We start from the raw sequence: 21,816 nt of genomic DNA, 5'->3' as shown, positions 1-21,816 counted from the left end.
TATTTGTCTTCAGAGAAAATGCCTTGCTTGTGTTAATTATGTATTCGCTTAGCACTGCAGTCTTGTTTTAAAGCAAAATGAATGTTGGCATTTCTTTATTACTTCTATATTGAATATGTAGCTTATTGCACTGCTAGAAGCACAGGGCGTATCGCATCATGCAATTTGTGTCATAGTTACAGCCCTTAAAATGTGGCCTGATCATTTCATTGCGAGGGATGGAACTTCTCTCCTCCTCTCTGCGGCTGTTGTGGGGTGTGTGTCTGTGTGGGTAGGGGGTATTGACTGTAATCTGTGAAGGATTAGCTGTCTCTCCTGCTGCCTGGGGGCTGCTGTGCTGTGTTCTTAACCGGGATTGGTGGATTTCTTTATGGAGTTTTGCTGTCTCTCTGTCTGTCCTCCCTCGCTTCAGCCTAGCTCAGGAAATGAGGAACAGTCTAATTATGTCTGCAATTACTTTTGGACATTTTTTTTTTTTTGGTCACAGAGTGTGCAGTCTGAGTGCTTATGTGAAAATGACGCAGCGTTGATTAATAATCCATTCAAACTATCTATTATCATTAGCCATGCACTCTTTGTGCAGCGGCTGATACTGTTTCCGAATGCACACAAGCTTTTGTTCTTTAAAAAAAAAAAAAGTCAATCAAAAGCAGACGGTGGCAGAGATGTGTCTGGTGCGCTCTGTGTGTCTGTGAGGCATTAAATTTGGGAGTAAAACAGCAAAACAATGTTTTATTAAACAACTCTTGTGTTTGAGGACGACAGAAAGGCACTAATATTTTGTATAATCGTAATTGTTTAAAATAGATTCGACATTGGCTACTTGGCAGAACTTGCGTTACTGCGTCACTACTCTGATTTCCCTAATGTAGTCTGAAAATGAGTGGAGTCCTATGGGACTGAGGGGTTTGTGGTTTCTCGTCCTGTATGGGCCGATGTTAATTATTAGCATAGCGTTTGGTCTTTTGGTCTTTTGATCTGCTGTTCTTTGCATTTGAACGTGGCTGTTTCTGCCGCGAGATGATTTCCATTGTTCTCTTTCTGGAGAGCTGTTTATCATCATAGACCCGATTCTGCTGAAATCTTATGCCACATAATGCATGATAATCACCTTTTATTCACAGACACTCTGCAGAGTGACTTTTGAGAGTTTGCCTTTCGAGACACTGAGTCACATACGTGATGTGTGTGTATGCTTTTGTTTTGTGTGTGTGTTCCCTCTGAGCTCCCAGAATCCTTTCGCTAAATTGATGATGAGGATTATAACCCATTTCAGCCACCTGCCTGTCTACCTCAGCAAGCCTCAGTGTCTAGAGCTTCATTCATTCTCATTTTACTGAGAAACTCGTAAATCAGCAGTGTGTTTTCTCTTCTTCTCTTGTGTATTGTGTGAGTGATACATGCTTGCTTGTTTTGCATCACTTGGAAACAGTTTTGTACTGTTTAGCATTTATCTGAAATATTATGGCATTATTATAGCTGATGAGGTTGCATGTGCATAAACGCACGTGTACACATACACGCTCGCATACATATAAAATGTATAAAATCAATATATACCCAGTACTGTGCAAGTGTTAGGGATCACTTTATATTTGTTCATTGTCCTGTCAGAGTACCCATTAAGTACAATTACAAGGAATAGGAAAGTTATTAGAAAATAAGGGGGGAAAAAAATGGAGTTTCCAAATCGGAACGTCAAAAAAATAAAGGAAAATGGGACTAAAAAACCATGCAAGACCTAGAAGACCACCAGGATGTTTTCCCTCCTTCCACTGTAAGAGGCCAACTCAACACTACAAGTCTTGAGAAAAGAAAACGGACAAAAAAAAAATATAATTTTCAAATCAAACAAAGAAGCTCACCCCAGGCCTCATTGGCACTGCATGTGTTTGGGATGGCTTGAAGCATGATGAGCAGAAAATGCAGCTAACTTTTAAGACTGAACTTTGAAGGAAAGATATCCCTGCAGAAGATTGAAAACTGTAATAAAGGCAGAGAATAGATTGTAAGTGATTTTGAGCAGTGCTGTTCCATACACATTAGGGCAGAAAGGCACATACAAAGCCCTAAACTCATAGGGGGACTAGCCATACACTTCACCCTCACGGTGACCACTAACCCACATTAACCAAACTTGCACCCGTAACAGAACAATACAATAAGCACATACCACAAACACTTAAGTGACGAAGAACAACATGAACAACATTTAAGTCCCTTTTCTGGAGTGGGTGTGCCTCCCATGAGCCTCCTGGCATGACCATCAGCACTGCTGTGCCTCACAGGGGTCTAGAGGCCAGCGCCAGCCAGTACCAGGTCACTGTATTATTATTTAGTTGTTGAGACTTCTGTTAAATAGTGCTTATGTGCTTAGGCATCAAAGTACATTATTTAAATTTGATTCTTGCAATGTTTGCATGTTAATGTTTGTGAAAACACCATATATCATTTATATGTGTGTGTGTGTGTGTCTCTCTCTCTCTCTCTCTCTCTATATATATATATATATATATATATATATATATATATTTATATATATATATATACAGACACATATACACACATATATTTATATATATATATATATATATAATATATATATATATATATATATATATATATATATATATATATATATATATATATGTGTGTGTGTGTGTGTGTATATATGTGTATATACACATCCATATACATATGTGTATATATACATATAGTGAAAAAGTGAAAAAATACAATTTTGAAAAACAAGGCTACACACACGGTGAGAGAGGTGGGAGGGGAAAGTGTAGTTCATTAGCATCTGTTGTGTTTTCATGCTGGAGGTTTTTGGAGAGAGGGAGGAGTGCCTGGGTTTTTCTCTCTCGCTCTCTCTCTGTCTCTCTCTCTCGTTCTCTCTCTGTCTCTCTCTCTCGTTCTCTCTCTCTCGTTCTCTCTCTCGTTCTCTCTCTCTCGTTCTCTCTCTCGTTCTCTCTCTCTCGTTCTCTCTCTCTCTCTCTCTCTCTCTCTCTCTCTCTCTCTCTCTCTCTCTCTCTCTCTCTCTCTGAGCTGAGTCGGGGAGCTGTCCTTCAGCACCACAACATCATTTGCCTCTCACATGGGTGGTTAGTATCAGAAAGGCAGAGAGCAGCCTCCACAAACACCGTCACCACCTTTTATCTCTGTCGCTCGGCCAGCAGGGAGAGAGACTGTGAGTAAGAACGATTGTGACTTGCTGATTTTATGGGATGTTATAGGCTGTGTTCTTTTCTCTGCGTTAACTTTGCGACGGGCTCTGTTGTATGTTGGCTGTGTTAACCGTGCTGTTTGGGTAGAATTCTCATGCCTTTGTTTTGTAGGATGTAGGAATTTTGTAACTGTAGCAGCTTTTCATTGATGTCCTTTCTGATTGTAGCTTGTATGGTTCTGTTTTATGGTTAGACTTTTGGATGCTCTGTCTGTAACGCTTCTGGACACTCTGTCTGACCACAGGTTACTGTAAAGTAGTATGTATACAAATACAGTTATTTCACACTTACATTTTTATGTTACTTTGCATCAGACGTGTGCATTTTTGATTGAGAGCAGAGCGGGTCAGACAGAGGGAAAGAGCATTAGGAAACAAATTGGGTTAAAACTGTTGAATAAATCATTGAGCACATTTTCACCATTGCTGGCTAGCGAGAGCAGAGCTCTTTCACATGGAGACAGTGGGAGACCCTGAAAGGCTGAGTGTATGAGACTGTCCCCTATCTATTATGAATGGGTCCTGAAACATGTCAGCCTATCTGCTCTTATTATCACTCTAGCAGCAAGAGCTTCACAGATGTGCACATGTTCATGCAGCTGTGTGTGTGCAGTGAGCAGTTAGAAGAACACTCAAGGTTCAGCAGAGATTTCAATCAAATACAACCTCGTTTCAGTAAGAGTACTATTGCGCTCACTCTTTCACTCTTTATCTATATCTCTCACTATCTTTCTCAAAACCTTGTAATTTTTTCAGTTTTTATTGCTTTACACTTTCTTCTCTCTCTCTCTCTCTATCTATCATGCTCTCTCTCTCTCTCTTAAAAACTCCATTTTCATGTTTTTATTTCTGGATGCCATGTCTGTTTTTCTTTCTCTTTGTCTTTCTCTTGCTCTCGTATCCCCTCTCTCTTTCTGTTTCCAGTATTCCTGTCTTACTTTTTCTTTTTCTCTCTTTCTTTCTTCTCCTCTCTCTTCTATCCCTAGTTCCCTTTCTCTGTATTTTCTCTTTCGCTTCATTTATCTCTATCACACTCTTACCTTGTAGCTTAATATTTTATACATATTCACACTTCTTTACACTCTCTCTCTCCTGCTCTCGCTCTCTCTCTCTTGCACGCTGTCTCTTTTTCTCTCTCTCTCTCTCTCTCTCTCTCTCTCTCTCTCTCTCTCTCTCTCTCTCTCTCTTTCTCTCTTTCTCTCTCTCTCTCTCTCTCTCTCTCTTTCTCTCTTTCTCTCTCTCTCTCTCTCTCTCTCTCTCTCTCTCTCTCTCTCTCTCTCTCTCTCTTGCAGCATTGTAACTTCATTTTTCTCTTTTTATTTCTTTACATCATTTGAAAATGGCTTTTCACATTCTGTGAACATTTCACAATGAATGGACCAACAGAAATGGTCAGAAATGGTTCAAAATGACTCGAAATAAAATTTCATAGTATTACCTAAAAGCTAAGAATGTTTTTTTTTTTCCTTTTAGAAAGTTAACGTTTTGTAAGAGAGGTTTTCTTACAGCAGGGCTGATATATGATTCCTTCGCTCTGTAAGGCACTCTGTTGTTGTTGTTGGCACTCTTTATCAGGATGCTGTGTTTCTCTTTTCTTTACACAGAGTACAGTCGCTTTGAAGCCAAAATCCATGATCTCCGGGAACAGATGATGAACAGTAGTATCAGTTCAGGCTCCGGCTCGCTGCGCACAAGTCAGAAGAGGACGCTCTACGTCAGGTGAGACCTCCCTCATTCTCTGTTAATTACACTTTCCCTCCCGCGAGTTCCTCCTGAAGGTCGGCCACATTAGAGTGGCTCTCTCCAGAGCGCCATGTGTTCACTTTTACTGTAGTAATTTTCCCCGTTTTAGCTGTGCTCACATTAAATAGAGCATTACAGCACTCAAAAATAAAGGCCAAAAAGGGTTCTTGGGTAGCAAAGCCACATTAAAAGCAAGAGTTTTTTTTAATCAAATGATTGAATGTGAAAAACCTGCACATAATTGAATGATTCTAGAGTAATTAAAGGCTCTTCCTACATCTAACAAAGAAAACTGAGAATGTGATTGAGAAGTTTAGTGTTATAATGATTATGCTTGCACAGTCTATTGTTGGTTTATTGTTATTGTGATGGAGGTTCAGTGTGCAAATAAGCCATCCGACCAATCGCAATGTTTTTACTGCACACTGTGAGCGTCCTGACCAATCACAATTCCAGATAAGTGATTCCATGGTTGTTTCATGTAATCTAGCAAAGATAAAGAATTTTGCATAAAGTAATTCTGGCCAGTCTTCAGTATCGTCACATTATTGATTTACTGAACATGATTTAAATATATTGCCAGACATCTCAATTGCAATATGCAGCAGCACTGGTGTTTTGTCCATATGGTACAGCTCTACTGATGCCTCTGCATGCCCTGGATGATGGATGGCCTGTTGTGATAATGTAAGGTAACATAATCGCTGCAGATTATTAATGGTGTTAATTATGGCCACTGCTGACGTTTTCAGAGCAGCTGCTGGTTAAGGCCACTTACTGTCATAGCACCTGGTGCTGATGGACTAGAGCCAGTGTTACAGCCCTGCAGAACCTGCAGAAGATATTGTTTGTATTTTCTGATTATGGTTACTGAAAGGCTTGATGAGGTCTGGCTCCAGATGAAGGCAGTATAATATGTTGTCATGTTACCTGAGTAAACTCCCCTGCTCTTCTCAGTCCACTGCACCAGTTACTGGTGGTAATTATTCCTCCTGCTGGACTGTCCCCCCAGTGCTGTGCTGCTGTATCCTGTTATGGTTTTCTGGACTGTGCCGTAGTATGAGTCATAATACAGGGCTCTTCATCAAAATCCCAAAGAGAGGGACTTTGCTGAAGTCTGTTTTATATCTCTTAATCTTTGTTTTATTGGTGCCCTGTAGATCTATAAATGCTCAAATTCTTCAGCGTCTGGTGAAACTTATTATCAACAGTGTGTGGATTAGGATTATGACCAGTGATAGGATTATGATTCTGAGTTAAGGATGTAGTTAGAGTAAGTGTTGGGGAAAAGTTAGTTTGAATTTAATAGCTATTTAGTGGAACGTAATAGAACAGAGCCTGTGCATTGGTGTCTATTAACTGTGTTTCAAGTTAATTGTTTTTCTTTTGTATATGGAAACTCACTGAAGTAATTGTAAATAGTTGCAAGTGAGAATTGAGCGTAGGCTACAGATGCAGCGGATAGAAGACTGAACTGAATGACACTGGGGTGTTTCTTTAAAAACAAGGTGACAATTTACAGAAGAACTTAACTGTCAGCCTAAACTTTTCTTGTGTTCTATTATGTTATTTCAACATAAATATGTTGTGTAGTGTTGAGGGTCAGTATGGGGTATGGGGTCTTACCCTCTGCCACCCAGAGGTGGGAGGGGAAAGTGTAGTCCGTTAGCATCTGTAGCGTTTTAGTGGAGGTTTTCCGTTTTGCTGTCAGTGACGTGGCTGTATAAGGAACCCCAGGTCTAACTATCTTCATGTTCTGTGTTTAACAAAAATGTTTCCAACCTTAAAGGTTTTTTTCTTTTATACCCTTGAATGTCAAGGAATCATATGGTTTTTAAGTAGCTGAAATCTAGATAATGTTGCATACATGCTACAAGGAAGTTTACACTCCTTGAAGTTACATTACGTCAGAGTAAGATTAATACAGCATTTCAGCCAAGTTCTATAAAAAACTCCAGCTACTCAAATTGTTGCAAATTGCAGCTATTACTGCCAAAGCAGCTTACAGTCTCAAGGAACACAGTTTGCATGATCTTACAATTGAGTATTATGTTGAACATCCAGAAAAACATTTTTTTAATCAGAGAGAAATATAATAAAACATGACTTGAAATAAAATGAAATGGCTTGAAAAAAACATGAACTGTAATAAAACATGAGAAATCGCTTAGCACACCTATCTGAGAACTATGTGGGCGTGGTCCTAATATTCTGTTGTGCATGTCTGATTAGCAGTCCAGCCACTGGAAACACAGTTTTGTGAAAGAGTTGTGGGCAGGAAAACCCTGATCTGCTTACGTAAGAGCTTTTCAATATTAGGACTGCCCAGTTTATATTGAAAGAGGAGCATGATGTCAGAGGGTAATAATGTTGGTTAGTGTGGTGGGTAACACCTCTGCCTTCTACGCTGTAGACTGGGGTTCAATCCCCGACCAGGGCAAGCAGCCTACACTATACCAATAAGGGTCCTTGGGCAAGACTCCTAACACCACCTTGGCCTCCCTGTGTAAAATGATCAAATTGTAAGTCGCTCTGGATAAGAGCATCAGCCAAATGCCATAAATGTAAATGTAGTGTACATAACTGTTGATACTAATACTAATGTCATAAATATTTTCTTGATGCAGGTTTTTTTTTTTTAACCAAATCTCTGCAGATACAGATATAATTCTGATATATACATTACTGCCCTTTTCTTACCACAAAAAAACAATAGAAATGATTTTTGAGAATGTCATTCATTTTTCATAAAGGGTAACAAGGCTTAGACCTAGACTTTCTTTTATGGGCATGTTGCCAGCTACAAGGTGACTACGCTACTTCAGAAGCCTAAACCTCTATGTTTGGAGGGGCCTGGACCCCCAGTGTTCAGTGTTTTTCTTCCCAGTTGTGTGGTCTAACAGGCCTGGCGAAGAGTGGACTGTGTCTGACACATTGTGGGTCTCTAATACCCCTGGGCTCTGCTGGAGGAGAGTGGCTGTGACACTTTGGCCTGGTTGGAGTGTTGTGCATTAGAGCTGTGATATTCTTTGGAGGACAAATAATTTGATTTATCATATGATAATTATGAAAATCACTGTGCTTGTTGTAACCTACAGCCTTTGGCCATTTCAGTTTGAGAAACAGAATCTCTTGGGAAGCAACAAAATTAACATAGTTGTATTGACACATTACATCCACTCAGTAATGAGCGCATCTGCTGTGACTGCAGTAAATAAGAGTTTTAAAACATTGAAGAGTGGTGCTGGTTTGTTTCCAGTGCTCACTGAGGATGTAATGTAATGTGCAGTGCCAGTACACTGGAAGCTCTTCCAAAAATACTCTGCCTGCGAGCTGTGAGCTGGAGCTCACCACTTTGCTCTGGGTAGTTTTATTTTCAAACTCTTGCCATCATAAGATTAGTCTCAAAGCTAATGTCTGTTTCAGAAAGATCTGGTTTATTACCAGCCAGTGAAGATACCCCTTCTCTGACATACTGAAATTTACAGGGGTGTGACTTTATGGAACCTTGTTTTTCTGAAGATGCTCTTCTTCACCACATTGGATTTGTTACAAATTCTGTAAATTGTCAATTGTAATTTTACATGAATAGTAAATGTAGTTTATGTTGATTTGTAGGGATGTAGACATTTTGTCAGGCTTGTGTTTTTTGTGATTTTCAAAATGTGATTTTTGATTCTGAGGTCAACATTCCATTAAAAGTAGAACTTTTTGATGCTCTGTGCCGCCCTCTTAGAAAAGTTTTACATTTATTTTGAAGAATTTGAAAGCCTCTTCAAACGAATAAGCCCAGCCATTTGAGCAGTGGTGCATGTATAGCACCTCCCACCCTGTCCTCTGTACTCTGATAGGCTGGAACCAGATGCCCAGTTTTGACCATTGTCAGTGATTCCCACAAAAGACAGCAAATACAAGGTCCTCATAAGAGATGCTGCATGTACGTGTTGACGGTAGACAGTTGACAGCAACCCAATATTCCAAATTCTGGTACCGCAGAATGTCGGATTTTATCTTTTGGAAACTTGGGCACTGAATTTTCTATGTATATCAACTGCTGAATGTAAATGAAAACATTTGTGTGTGTTCAAAACACTTTAAGATAAAATGGTGGCTAACTCCTTTGCAATGCTATCACTATGGCAACACTGCCATGGCTTCATGCTGTCGTTAGCCGTGTTTCGCTGGAAGGTTCTGCTGTGAGGCGCAGAATGGTGTGTAATCACAGCATAAGGAGCATTAATTAAAATTTCAGTGCAACTTTCAAACTTTCATTTTGTCACTACACCTTTATTGACTTGACATCATTCAATCAGACCTGTTATATGTAGCTCTTATATGACCAGTTATCTTACTGTGTATTTTGAGATGTAAAGACCTTGCACACAAGGAATTTTCTACACAAGATAAGAATGCACGGATATGGGAACTGCGAACCAATATTTTTCATGCAAGTAGTTGCAGGTACTTCTACATAAACATTAAGAAGTCGTATAAATCGGAAGGAGTTCCACCTGGATTGGCAGTACAAAGAAGCATAACTTTTATTTCTGTTAAGAAAATGAATAAAATGCACATATTTTAGCACCGTAGTCCAGAGCTCACCTGAACATTCTGCCGTTTCAGTGTGCAACAAATTCATAATCAAATAAAGGTTTGAAATATCAGTCAAATCTAAATGCTGGGCATTTTATGGAATTATCTGCTAGTATGACATGCCAATAAGATTACGATATTATTGTACATTTCTTGTAGTGATGGTTCAAAAAGGAGAAAGACAGACAATAAGCACTTAAGCAGATGAAAGAAAAATAAATAAGTAAATAAATGATCATTAATGAGAGCACTGACGAAATGGCTGTTCCGTGTCTTCAGAAACTGCATTTTTCCGATGTAGGAAATATGAAGCATGGTCTGGTTGATGGTGTGTTTTTGGGCATAAAGAAGAAGCCGGCCACCATGTGGTCTTCAGAGCTCCTCTGAGTTCAGCTCTGTCCCGCTCATCCTTTCTACTGCACAAGCAGAGTGTAGTGCTTCATTATTAATGAGAGAGCAGGCATAAGCTACTCAGGAGCAGTATGGGAGCTTAGTTACTTCAGCTCCACTTCACACACTGAAATACACACAAATGTGTGCACAAACGCACAGACATTTGCACACATGTACACATGTGCATGTATTTAGATGCGGTGGCCTATTTAGCTTACCAGGAAGCCTCTGTGGTTGAATTAGAGTGAGGAACACTGGTTTTGTAGGATAAATAATGAAAAAGGTTAAGAGGTTGGTTTTAAATCTGGCTCAGTATTTTAAAAATGTCCAGGAAGACCTACAGTATGCAGCCTTTTTGTGCCTAGTTATTGTGTTACATTGTGAGAAATAGGGGCCTTGTACTCAGAAGAGATTTTGAAGGCATGGAGGAAGAGTAACAGGCATATTAAGTGAAGAAAATGGCTAATAGTAAAAAAGCAGAAAAAAAACAAATGCTAATGTAACAGTTTCTCAAGGTCTAAAGTCATACATCTGAGAGTGAGGTAGATGCCTGATGAAGAAGTGGAGAAAAAAGAGAATATGAATAAATATCAAGAAGAAAGTAGATAAAAGATGGTCCAGGACAAAATGAATAAAAAAATAATTGAATCAATAAGATGATTCAAGCTCCACTCTTCAGATCTGAGAGAATCCAGAGGTGTTTCTGTCTATCCTTTCACTGTCAGAAGACAACTCGGCACTAGAGTCTAAAGGGTGTGTAGCTGTGAAGAAGCCAGTACTGAGAAAACGAAGAAGAAAATTTGTAGATCTAGCAAAGAAGTCTCAGTGCAACCAACTTCTAAAACCGAACTGTAGAAGTGTGGAAAAATATCCTGGCAGAATTCTTGGAAAAACTCTAATAAAGGCAAAGTGTACATTTATTCATGCTTAGTTGTCGAGGCTTCTCTTGAAACCTGAGAAATGAATAACATGAAATTACGTAATGGCCTTGTTTACTACTGTTGACTTTTGCACAGTCATTTACAGTGTGGTGGTGTTTATCAGTATCAGTGTTCAGATGTCAGGCTAGAATGAGGTCTGCTGTACCGCCAGCTGAATAAAACTCAAACTGATTTCATTATCACTGCTCTGAATCTCACAGTGTTCATTCCTGGTTGTTGTGTTGCAGAGCGCTTTTTGACTATGACAGGATGAAGGACTCTGGCCTCCCCAGTCAAGGACTGAACTTCCGCTTCGGGGACATCCTGCATGTGCTGAATGCCTCGGATGACGAGTGGTGGCAGGCGCGGCAGGTGACCACAGATGGCGAAGTGGAGGAGATCGGCGTCATTCCCAGCAAGAGGAGGTACACTCAGCTTCATTATGGCCATGCCCTCCCTTTCCTTTTCATTCCCTTTCCTCCATCCACCACTCCCCTGCTTCATTGCTACATGTCCTCCATTCCCACCCCACATACCCCCTGCTCCCAACCCTCATATCTCATATGCTGATGATTGCTCTGTTAACCCCTTTAGGATGAATTAACGCTTCATGCTGTGTTACCCATCAGCTCATCCAGAAGGTCTTTCTCATAATTGCTTTGTTCCACATCACTGCAATTTCATGTTGATTTGTGCATAATTCATGTTACTAATTGAGGAACATGCACGCGTATAGGACAAAGAAAGTGGAATGGAAGCACTATGGCTCTATTTCAAGGTTCTGCCCTGCCTTTTGTATTCTGTAGAACTTTCAGAATACTAGCTGCCTAAATACAGCAGTACCATTTTAGATCATTCTGCTGGGTAAACATCCTTTTCCTTGGAGTGCTCTGTTTTGAGTCAAACCCACAGATTCACCATTAGCGAATAATCAACACTGTAATTATGCTCATTTTTAATCTTTTGGAGAAATTGCTTCATCCATCAGGAAGAACAGCCTCTCTGGTAACATTGAACGGGGAGAAGACAGTGTGGGTTGAAAGCTTCTTTTGGCTTTCTCAAAAGCAAATCCACCCTGATGTTGGAAAAAAGATGGCGCGTCAGCAGTATTACTGATCTGGTCTTTAAATCAGAGTGGGACATGTGTAACCACATGCCTCTCAATTACTTCGCAAGCTTTCACTTTATCATTAGCAACAGAGTGACTATCTCTCCCCACCACCAGAGAGTCTGACTCAACTGTTGGGGGGGAGGTTTAACAAAGGCATTTTCCAGCTTTCAGCCCCTGCTGCATACTGAGTGGCAGCTAAAATCTGTGCAGGAGCAGAAGTACACTGGCATCAGAGTAGCTTACAGTCACAACTGCCACTTTCATCTGCCCCATCTTACCCGAGAGTCCACAGTGGCACAGTGCATGCTTCTGTTGAGACGTAAACCCAAAGATTAAACCTAACACAGAGTGTTACTCCTTTCTGCCTCCGCTTGTTGAAAATACTAGTAGGATTTTTCCACTAATTGTGCTCTCAGCATTGACCATATTGTAGATTTTATTTGTCAGTTAATCAAGGTTAGGTGAATTTGGATTTTATGATGCAGCAACCATGGGATGACTCACTGGCAAATGATGGCCTTGTGCTTTCACTGGAATATGATTTATTACAGAAGTTTCATGCTTCAGTACTTTACTGCTGTATTAGTTAGTAATTGACTGAGAGGAATTTCTTTCAGTGCCGCTCAGAAACAAAGTCAACAAATATACAGTTGCGGCATCACAAAAGTCAGAAAACACCCCTCATTTTTTTTAAGTTTTCCATTTTTCAGCATCAGGAAAACAACAGAATATATATATATATATACTGTGTGTGTGTGTGTGTGTATGTATACATATATAAGCTTCAGATGTTTCAGTATTTAGTCTGTCCACTCTTTTCTTTTAATGCAGCTTATATTCTTTTTGTGAGACCTGTTTTCAGTTTTACAGAAGAAAGCATGTTTTTCCACAGTTCAGTTCTCCAAAGTTCAGTCTCAGAAGTTAAATTTTCTACTTCCAACGATCTACAGAACCCCAAACACATCACTTGATGTTGAGGTTTGGACTCTGGGGTGGTCAATCCTTTTGAGAACACCAGCAGCTGCTTTATTTCATTAGCAAAGTATCTTTTTTGTGTGTCTGTTTCTGTTTTACAATAACAGATTCTTAACATTTACACATCCTTTCAGACTCAGTGTTTTCTTCTCACAGTGAAGGATGGACAGAAACACCCATTTTTTTCTAGATCAGAAGCAAGAGTGATTCTCTCTCTTGAAATTTGATTCTCTCTTTCTAAGTTTTAAGTACCGTTTGTGTGATGGTTACGGTGTTGATGGTCTAACTTGTCTTATATAATTCACATTTTTTAATATAAATTTTAATGGTGTTTTTTTTTTTTTTTTAAACTCTCATTGAAAACTCCTGTTTTTTTATTCAGCTACTTTGCTTTGATTTTTACCATTCTTGTGCAGGTAGATTATATTTTATCTCCTATCCTCATAAATATATACTGAAAATGAGTTACTTTTATTTAATGGACATTTTGACTCTAAATTGTATAAATGAAGGGTAGTTTTGGGTTTTTGCGCAGTATTGAATGTCTGCATTTTTTATCACTAGTCAGCACTGCATCATGGTCTTTTATGCTTAAATATTCATCGTCGTCATGCCACCCATCTGGTCCTACTTTACTCCTGGGCTTTCTCCTGGACTTTCTTAGGCATCTGTAAAGTGAACTTTTGCTCTCTCTCAGCACCCCAGATATGCTGTACAGCATTATCAAGAGAAGTCTACCATGATGAACCTGTTTTGGTGAATAGTAGCTCTCTACATAAAATGCCAGTTTACAACCTTGCCTCTAGCCCAACAAGAGGAAATGCCGTGTTCCATTTTGAGGCAAACCCGAAGGTTCACAGTCAGCCAATAATACCCCCACTAATTAAAGCTTTTCTCGGGTGTGATGAAGCGAAGCGTGAGAGTTTGCTCTTTCTGGTTTTTTTGGGGGTTTTTTCCCCCAGACTATGCAGATAGAGAGCTGATAATTGACTTCTCACCCCACTCTGTAAAAGTGCTACAGCTTTTCTGTCTCTCACCTGCTCTGCTCGTGATCTGCCAGATACAGTATCTGTCATCTTTTTAAAATCAGGGAAGCCTGAAATATAATATATAGTGTAAACCCTGTAAAGGATTTGGTATTGCATATGTAATTGTTTTTGTTGTGTGTGAGCTGGAAGAATATTTTGGAGCTGGCGTGACAAAACATTTTGTTTTGGATGGGTTCAATGTACAGTGTTTGGTGTTGGCAGAGGTTGGTTTTGATGAGATTTAACAAAGATGTAAGAATTGTTCTTTTTTTATTTATTTAAAAAGAAGTTCTGAAGCTGATGCACCATTTAAAGTAAACCTCAGATTGAAGCTGAGGAAGTCATTAAAGAACCATGCTATAGAAATAACTTTCCGTGTCTTTACAGCAGCATCCAAGATGAACATCCATAGTGTCTTGTTGCTCATTGTGAATCCTCTGTTTGTTGACTTACCATGTGTCCTGGCTCCTGTAATGTTTCTGTCCTGCTTTGTTCATCAGGGTGGAAAGAAAGGAGAGGGCCAGATTAAAGACTGTCAAATTCAACTCCAAGTCTCGGGACAAAGGGGTAAGTACTTCAAATGTATGTTGCCACTTGGATGTAGAATGTCTTTTGTTTTAGTGCAGACACAGTATATTTGAGGAGTGAAGATCTGTCAGTTAGCACAGAAATGATCTTGTACTGAAACTGTACTCAAAATTTGTCATTTTGTGCATGACCATGAGCTTGTCTAATTTTGGGCTGATGATAGTTTAGGGATGAAAATAAACTGTCAGCAGACCATGCGCTGATGCACTGATGTTAATATTTTTAGTATATTTGCATGAACAGTGTTAACATCACGTTCACACCCGAAATATTGGGAAAGCATGCTGCGCCTTCTGCTGGTGCTAATGTATTCGAATGCTGAAACAACTTTCACACCAGAGAGCTGACAGCTGATTTTCAACTTTGGGCCACAGAGAAAGTGCATGTGCAATAGGGAAACAAACTAGAATATATATAAATATTTGTTTGTTTGTTTGTACTTTGGTTATGATTAGACTCTGTATGACAAGAATGTACTGTATTGTACTAATCCCTTCTGCTGACACACACTGAAGCTGGTTAACAGCATGTGATGATGTCCTTCAAGTCTTTGCTTCAATTTTACTGTTTCTCCACTACTGTCCAAACTTGACAGAACTCACTGTTTCTATATTCAGATGCAGCACCAAGTGCATGAACTGTTTAGCTAGAAAGAAAAGATAAAAAAATATATACACACGCTTGCCATTGATGTCAAACTGCTCGCCTGTTGCTTGGTGACTCCTCTTCCCCTTCTGTGTGCCTTCATTTGCTTCCTAACCCATCTTTCTTAGATTTGCATTGTGTTTATGATCATCCTCCTTAAGATTTTGGTTCAAAATCTGTAATCAGTCTATCTGTCATATACTTGATTTGGTGTAGGATTGACCCTTTATTTTGTCAATTAGTATTCCTATGTAATTCATCTCTGTAATTCATCATTTTAAGTGACTCTGTCGCCACAGAAAAGACTAGTCATGTGATTATTTAGTAGAATGAATGGACCTTAGTAGAGTATAGTGATGAACTACCTATAACAGTTAGTTTAATATAACTTTAACTTGTCATCAATACTTCTTAAGCATGCAATCATGTGGCCACAGAGTCATGGAAATGGGCTCGTTTGGGTTTTTGTATCACCTGTACTAGACACCTCCCTTCCATTTCCTTTTTTGTCCTCCATCCCTCCCTCCCTCCCTCCCCTCTTCCTCCGCAGTCGCTCAATGACAAGCGTAAAAAGAACCTCTTTTCGCGAAAATTTCCTTTCTACAAGAACAAGGAGCAGAGCGAACAGGAAACAAGCGATGTGGACCGTAAGTACAGCTGCTTGATGCTGGGCAACCAGGAGAGTAGTGGGCAGTGCAGGACAGGGCAGCCTCACACATTGAGGCAGCAAGAAACCGCTGGACAATAAACCCCTGATACTGCAACAGCTCACTTAACCGGCACAGCTCCTGCCATACCATTACAAATTTATGAATGGGGCTTTTGCAGCCTTATTCATGCATGGCTTTATTCTAGAAGCGTGATGTAATATACAATTTTAGGGAAATTACGTGCAGTAGTTCCCACTGGGATGCTGCATTTAGGCTGTTGCAGTATGGGGGTGGCTTGTTGATCGGTAAAGCCACATGCATTATTGAAGTACGGTTAACCATTGTTTCTGTGGTTCTTTCCTGTTTGCTCTCTGACGTCTGCTCCACAGGACCTGAGTGACGACAAAGGCATGAGTAAGTCCTCCAAGGCTCCTGCAGTCTTAGATGGAGAACCTTCTGAACCTGAACCTTCTCATCATGCCCTCAGCTTAGTTTTCCCTTTCCTTTACCTTTTCCTTAATTAGGGGTTCAGTGATCAAGGTTTCTGAGGATAAACATGCTAAAAGAAAATAATGATAATGGCTGAGAAAATGCTTTACTTTTTTGCAGTGGCTGGGGCAATAAGCTATGTGGCTAACCACTTGGTTTACCACTTAACCGGTAACACAGCGTACAGTGACTCTGACTCAAAAATATGAGGGATAGTACGGTCTAGCAGCAGCATTTAACACATGGCCAAGTGGGTTTAATTAACAGATCAACAGATTCTATTCAGCAGCAAGACAGACAGTTCAGAAACATCTCCAACAGTTTCTTTTCCAGTGCAACAGCAGTGCTAGTGCGCTAGCTATAATTCATCACACTACACTTATTGATTTCAGCATTTATAGTCAAATGCTCGTTATCACATGGAATATATACATGATGCTGCCACATAGGCCATGCATAGTTAGTATGCAAGGCTAAAATCCTAATCCTTTGTGTACAACACCAGTTCTTTAGTGTTGTGATGTGAAAAACCTTATTATTATGAGGCTGCGGGACAGTGCTGAGACATCACAGCGCACACTCTGTTTCACAGCAGCTCCGGGAGCGTTATGACAAGACTGACATTTACGCTTCCACTGCTCTTATCTTCATTTGCATTTAAAAGGCTTTTGACCTACAAAACACTTCTGGTGCGCTTCTTTTCTGGGAAAACAGAACTAGAACAGGTTAGTTTAGGGACAACATTGGCCACCTGTCCTTGTTAGAGATGTGGGAGAATATCACTGAAAACTTGGGATTGATATACTTTTGGCAAAGTATATCTAAGTAGTACTAAAAGACATCAAAGATGCTTACACTGTGTACGCATTATTGTGCAGAAGTCAGACCATCCTTTTGTTTATTAAATTTCCAGGGGGAGCACAATCTGAGCATTCACATTTGGGTCGCATGGCCACAGTCTAGGACCACATATGAAAGTGGCTCATGTTGGATTTGATAAGATCAGATTTGCGTGTCCACACAGCTCTGAAGAAGATCTGAGTCACATTAGGGCAGAAAATCAGATTTGAGCCACTTCAACCTGGTAATGTGAACATAGCCTCTGTCCCTCCTTCCACTGTGAGAGGAACTCAATGCCATGCATCTGACAGCATGTGAAGCAGTCAGGAAGCTGTTACTGACTAAAAGAAGAAGGCACAAAAAGAACAGTTAGAAGTACCGTCAAGTTGCTTACTACTTCTGATGATGGTATAGATAGTGTTATTCCATATCATCCAGTCTTCTGTTTGGGTGTTCAGGCTCCTGAAAGCAGGTCTCCTGAAGACAATGGAATCTGTAAGAAAGGCAAAGGGTGCACACACTATAAACTGGCTGAAGACTGAAATACGTAATATTACATTTATTACATTTCATCCTGAAAAATGAATAACTTGTACTTATTGGCCATTTTGACTGGAATTTAAAGAGTGGTCTGACTTTTGCACAGTGGTGTCTAAGTGGTTGGGACAATTCATTTTAATGCTGTACAACCATCAAAGGTTTGGGGACATTTCACCTTCTTTTCAGAGAAATGTTTGATTTTTTTTTTTTTTCACTGTTACTTTTTAATTAAGCACTTAAAAAAAACTGAAAAGGTTTTATAAATATAAAATAGGTATTTACTGGAGCTGTGGGTATATTTTGCAGCACTCCCGTTTACATTCATCAAATTGTTCTCATCAGTATGAAGAGAAGGCTTTACCTAAATAATGGCTGAGCAGTTTTCTTTTCCAAGAAGTTGTTAAAAGCACATATTAGAAAAACTTGGCTCTGAAGGTAAACACTCTAAAGTTTTGAGTGCTGTGGAGTGCTACATTAACAATGAGGGGATAAATGTTCAGGGTTCGAAAGCATTCTCAAGCAAAGACATGCTTATTCATATTAAAGCTGAAACTACGTGTCCCTGAGCTTTTGACTGGCAGTGTATTGTGAATGTGTGTGTCTTTTGTTTTTTAAAGTCTATCTGTGGTGGAGTTCTCACTCTGTTTATGAATATGCACCATGGCTTTGTTAAAACCCCCTGGAGGACTTATGAATATTGTACTGTTAAAAGCAAAATGGTAAAAATTTCACAACATCTGAGCAAGAGGGATTTTTATACTGCCGTGCACCTCTTTATGCTACTAAAATGCACCCAACTTTTGCTGTGCTTGCTGTTAGTGGTGTGAGCTTATAGCAGCAGAACGTGAGAATAAACTGGAAAGTGAGAGATGCTTACTGTTGTTTCATGTCCTGAAGGTCCTTAACACTGCCATCTGCTGGTGTCTGACATGAGTTCACTGTGTTATATTTACTTTCACCTGCCATGTATGTGTTCTGGGGGGGCAGAGTAGTTTCATGTTGGTGGTGCTTATGTTGCCCTTCTTTTGATTTCAGAGCATGTAACCTCTAATGCCAGTGATAGTGAAAGTAGCTACCGTAAGTGTGTTCCCCTCGATTTCCTCTCATTTTTGTCTCTCTGTGTTTCGTGGCTGTTTTCTCTGTGAGCTTTGGGTTTGGTTCCTGTGTTTTATTCCCTCTGTCTGCCCTCAACAAAAGTTTTGTTGTTTTACAAAGTTTTAAAACAAATTATGTTAATAATGAACATTGCTACAGAGTCTTGTAGGGAAAGTGGGGTAAGTTGGCACAGTTGTAATTCTCCGCTGTATTTCCTAGGCATGCCATTTATTAGAATAGCCCAACTTGCAGCAAATAAAATTCAAAAATCTCAGCTATGACAACAGGCAGCTTAAACTTCAGAAAATGTTTCCTGGAATTGATACGTTCATTACTGAACTCATATTCTGCCAGCCTACCCCACGTGTTACATGGCATGTTGCGCACAACATTTTTTAATTACAAAGACTGAAGCTATAAATAATCTGAGTTTTTAATTTAAACTAAACCACAAATCAGTTTTTCAATGGAAAACGAGTAACATCAGTTAAATGTTACGAATGTTTCATTATTTTATCTTTGGCTGGTACTGGATTGACAGTAGAGGTCTTCTCTCCCCTTTATTTTTTCATATTTAAAAATGAATACATAAGTAGTTTGGGTTCAGATTTATTTATGTTTATCTCGAGATTCATTTACCATCAAATGGCCTAAAGCTTTAATGTAAACTCAGTATAAACACTGAATTCAGTTGTGTTATTTAGTGGGCTATTTAGTATGTGTAATATAAATATATATCTGTGACAAGAGCCCTACCTTTGGGCAGGATGACACGTGTGCTGACCAAACCAACCATATTACTACACAACTCTGTAGCTAGCATTACTTATCCTTGGCTTTCGACTCCTCTACCAAAATATAGCTGATTGCCATGTGGACTAATTAAAGTTAATATACACTGCTCAAAAAAATAAAGGGAACACTCAAGTAACACATCCTAGATCTGAATGAATTAAATATTCTCATTGAATACTTTATTCTGTACAAAGTTGAATGTGCTGACAACAAAATCACACAAAAATCATCAATGGAAATCAAATTTTTTAACCAATGGAGGCCTGGATTTGGAGTCACACACAAAATTAAAGTGGAAAAACACACGACAGGCTGATCCAACTTTGATGTGATGTCCTTAAAACAAGTCAAAATGAGGCTCCGTATTGTGTGTGGCTTCCACGTGCCTGTATGACCTCCCTACAACGCCTGGGCATGCTCCTGATGAGGTGGCGGATGGTCTCCTGAGGGATCTCCTCCCAGACCTGGACTAAAGCATCCGCCAACTCCTGGACAGTCTGTGGTGCAACGTGGCGTTGGTGGATGGAGCGAGACATGATGTCCCAGATGTGCTCAATCGGATTCAGGTCTGGGGGCAGGCCAGTCCATAGCTTCAATGCCTTCATCTTGCAGGAACCTCTGACACACTCCAGCCACATGAGGTCTAGCATTGTCCTGCATTAGGAGGAACCCAGGGCCAACCGCACCAGCATATGGTCTCACAAGGGGTCTGAGGATCTCATCTCGGTACCTAATGGCAGTCAGGCTACCTCTGGCGAGCACATGGAGGGCTGTGTGGCCCTCCAAAGAAATGCCACCCCACACCATTACTGATCCACTGCCAAACCAGTCATGCTGAAGGATGTTGCAGGCAGCAGATCGCTCTCCACGGCGTCTCCAGACTCTGTCACGTCTCACATGTGCTCAGTGTGAACCTGCTTTCATCTGTGAAGATCACAGGGCGCCAGTGGCGAATTTGCCAATCCTGGTGTTCTCTGGCAAATGCCAAGCGTCCTGCACGGTGTTGGGCTGTGAGCACAACCCCCATCTGTGGACGTCGGGCCCTCATACCATCCTCATGGAGTCGGTTTCTAACCATTTGTGCAGCCACATGCGCATCTGTGGCCTGCTGGAGGTCATTTTGCAGGGCTCTGGCAGTGCTCCTCCTGTTCCTCCTTGCACAAAGGCGGAGGTAGCGGTCCTGCTGCTTGGTTGTTGCCCCCCTACGGCCTCCTCCACGTCTCCTGGTGTACTGGCCTGTCTCCTGGTAGCGCCTCCAGCCTCTGGACGCTACGCTGACAGACACAGCAAACCTTCTTGCCACAGCTCGCATTGATGTGCCATCCTGGATGAGCTGCACTACCTGAGCCACTTGTGTGGGTTGTAGAGTCCGTCTCATGCTACCACGAGTGTGAAAGCACCACCAACATTCAAAAGTGACCAAAACATCAGCCAGAAAGCAGAAAGGTACTGAGAAGTGGTCTGTGGTCCCCACCTGCAGAACCACTCCTTTATTGAGTGTGTCTAGCTAATTGCCAATAATTTCCACCTGTTGTCTATTCCATTTACAGAACAGCAGTGAAATTGATTGTCAATCAGTGTTGCTTCCTAAGTGGACAGTTTGATTTCACAGAAGTTTGATTTACTTGGAGTTATATTGTGTTGTTTAAGTGTTCCCTTTATTTTTTTGAGCAGTGTATTTCAATATCCACAATAAAAAAGAGAGTTTGTTTGAACACAGAACATTAAAAATATGCCAGAAAGTTATTCCCACATTGACAGACTGTAAAGGTCAGAACTCTTGACAAAATGGATGAATACTGGTCATTTTTCTGTTACATTTTTGTAAGAGCTCCCACTACTGACTTGGACATTAACACTGTTGCATCCATTCTCCCCTAGCTGATTCTACAGTGACTTAATAACTTGTATAGAATTGAGAGTGAATTTACAATACAATTAGCACCCAGAATGCCTTGTATTTCAAATGATCAAATATTGAGGTAGATAACACACAATGATTGTAAACTGATAATTTCAGTATCAAATTTACAGTACATAATAACTCAAACTCCTCAAAATGTTTTTAAAAAACACCGCTTGGTCTCTAGTTTTAGATATAAACATATGATGTACAAGATGTTTAGGGAATAACATTTTATCAGTATAACAAGTGAGTCCAAACTTTTGAGTAGTAGTATACATA

At 40.1% G+C, this 21,816-nt stretch overlaps 1 protein-coding gene across 30 annotated transcripts in view; it reads left to right on the top strand.

Annotated features, from left to right (window-relative positions):
* Positions 1 to 21,816, top strand: part of dlg1 (discs, large homolog 1 (Drosophila)) — a 163,582-nt gene that overhangs the window by 136,208 nt on the left and 5,558 nt on the right. For 21 of the 30 annotated variants that reach the window (XM_037535118.1, XM_037535117.1, XM_017698110.2 and 18 more), the window contains 5 exons: positions 4,831 to 4,945; positions 11,124 to 11,300; positions 14,490 to 14,556; positions 15,773 to 15,869; positions 18,777 to 18,818. In XM_037535118.1, the coding sequence (XP_037391015.1) occupies positions 4,831 to 4,945; positions 11,124 to 11,300; positions 14,490 to 14,556; positions 15,773 to 15,869; positions 18,777 to 18,818 (498 nt within the window). Of the gene's footprint in view, positions 1 to 3,019; positions 3,191 to 4,830; positions 4,946 to 11,123; positions 11,301 to 14,489; positions 14,557 to 15,772; positions 15,870 to 16,261; positions 16,287 to 18,776; positions 18,819 to 21,816 lie in introns of those variants that run through there. The other 9 variants (XM_037535120.1, XM_037535119.1, XM_017698122.2 and 6 more) reach the window with 3 other exon arrangements.

Source organism: Pygocentrus nattereri, chromosome 26 (genome assembly GCF_015220715.1).
Source record: "Pygocentrus nattereri isolate fPygNat1 chromosome 26, fPygNat1.pri, whole genome shotgun sequence".
Classification (NCBI taxonomy): Eukaryota; Metazoa; Chordata; class Actinopteri; order Characiformes; family Serrasalmidae; genus Pygocentrus; species Pygocentrus nattereri.
This window is presented reverse-complemented; position numbering and strand designations above follow the sequence as displayed.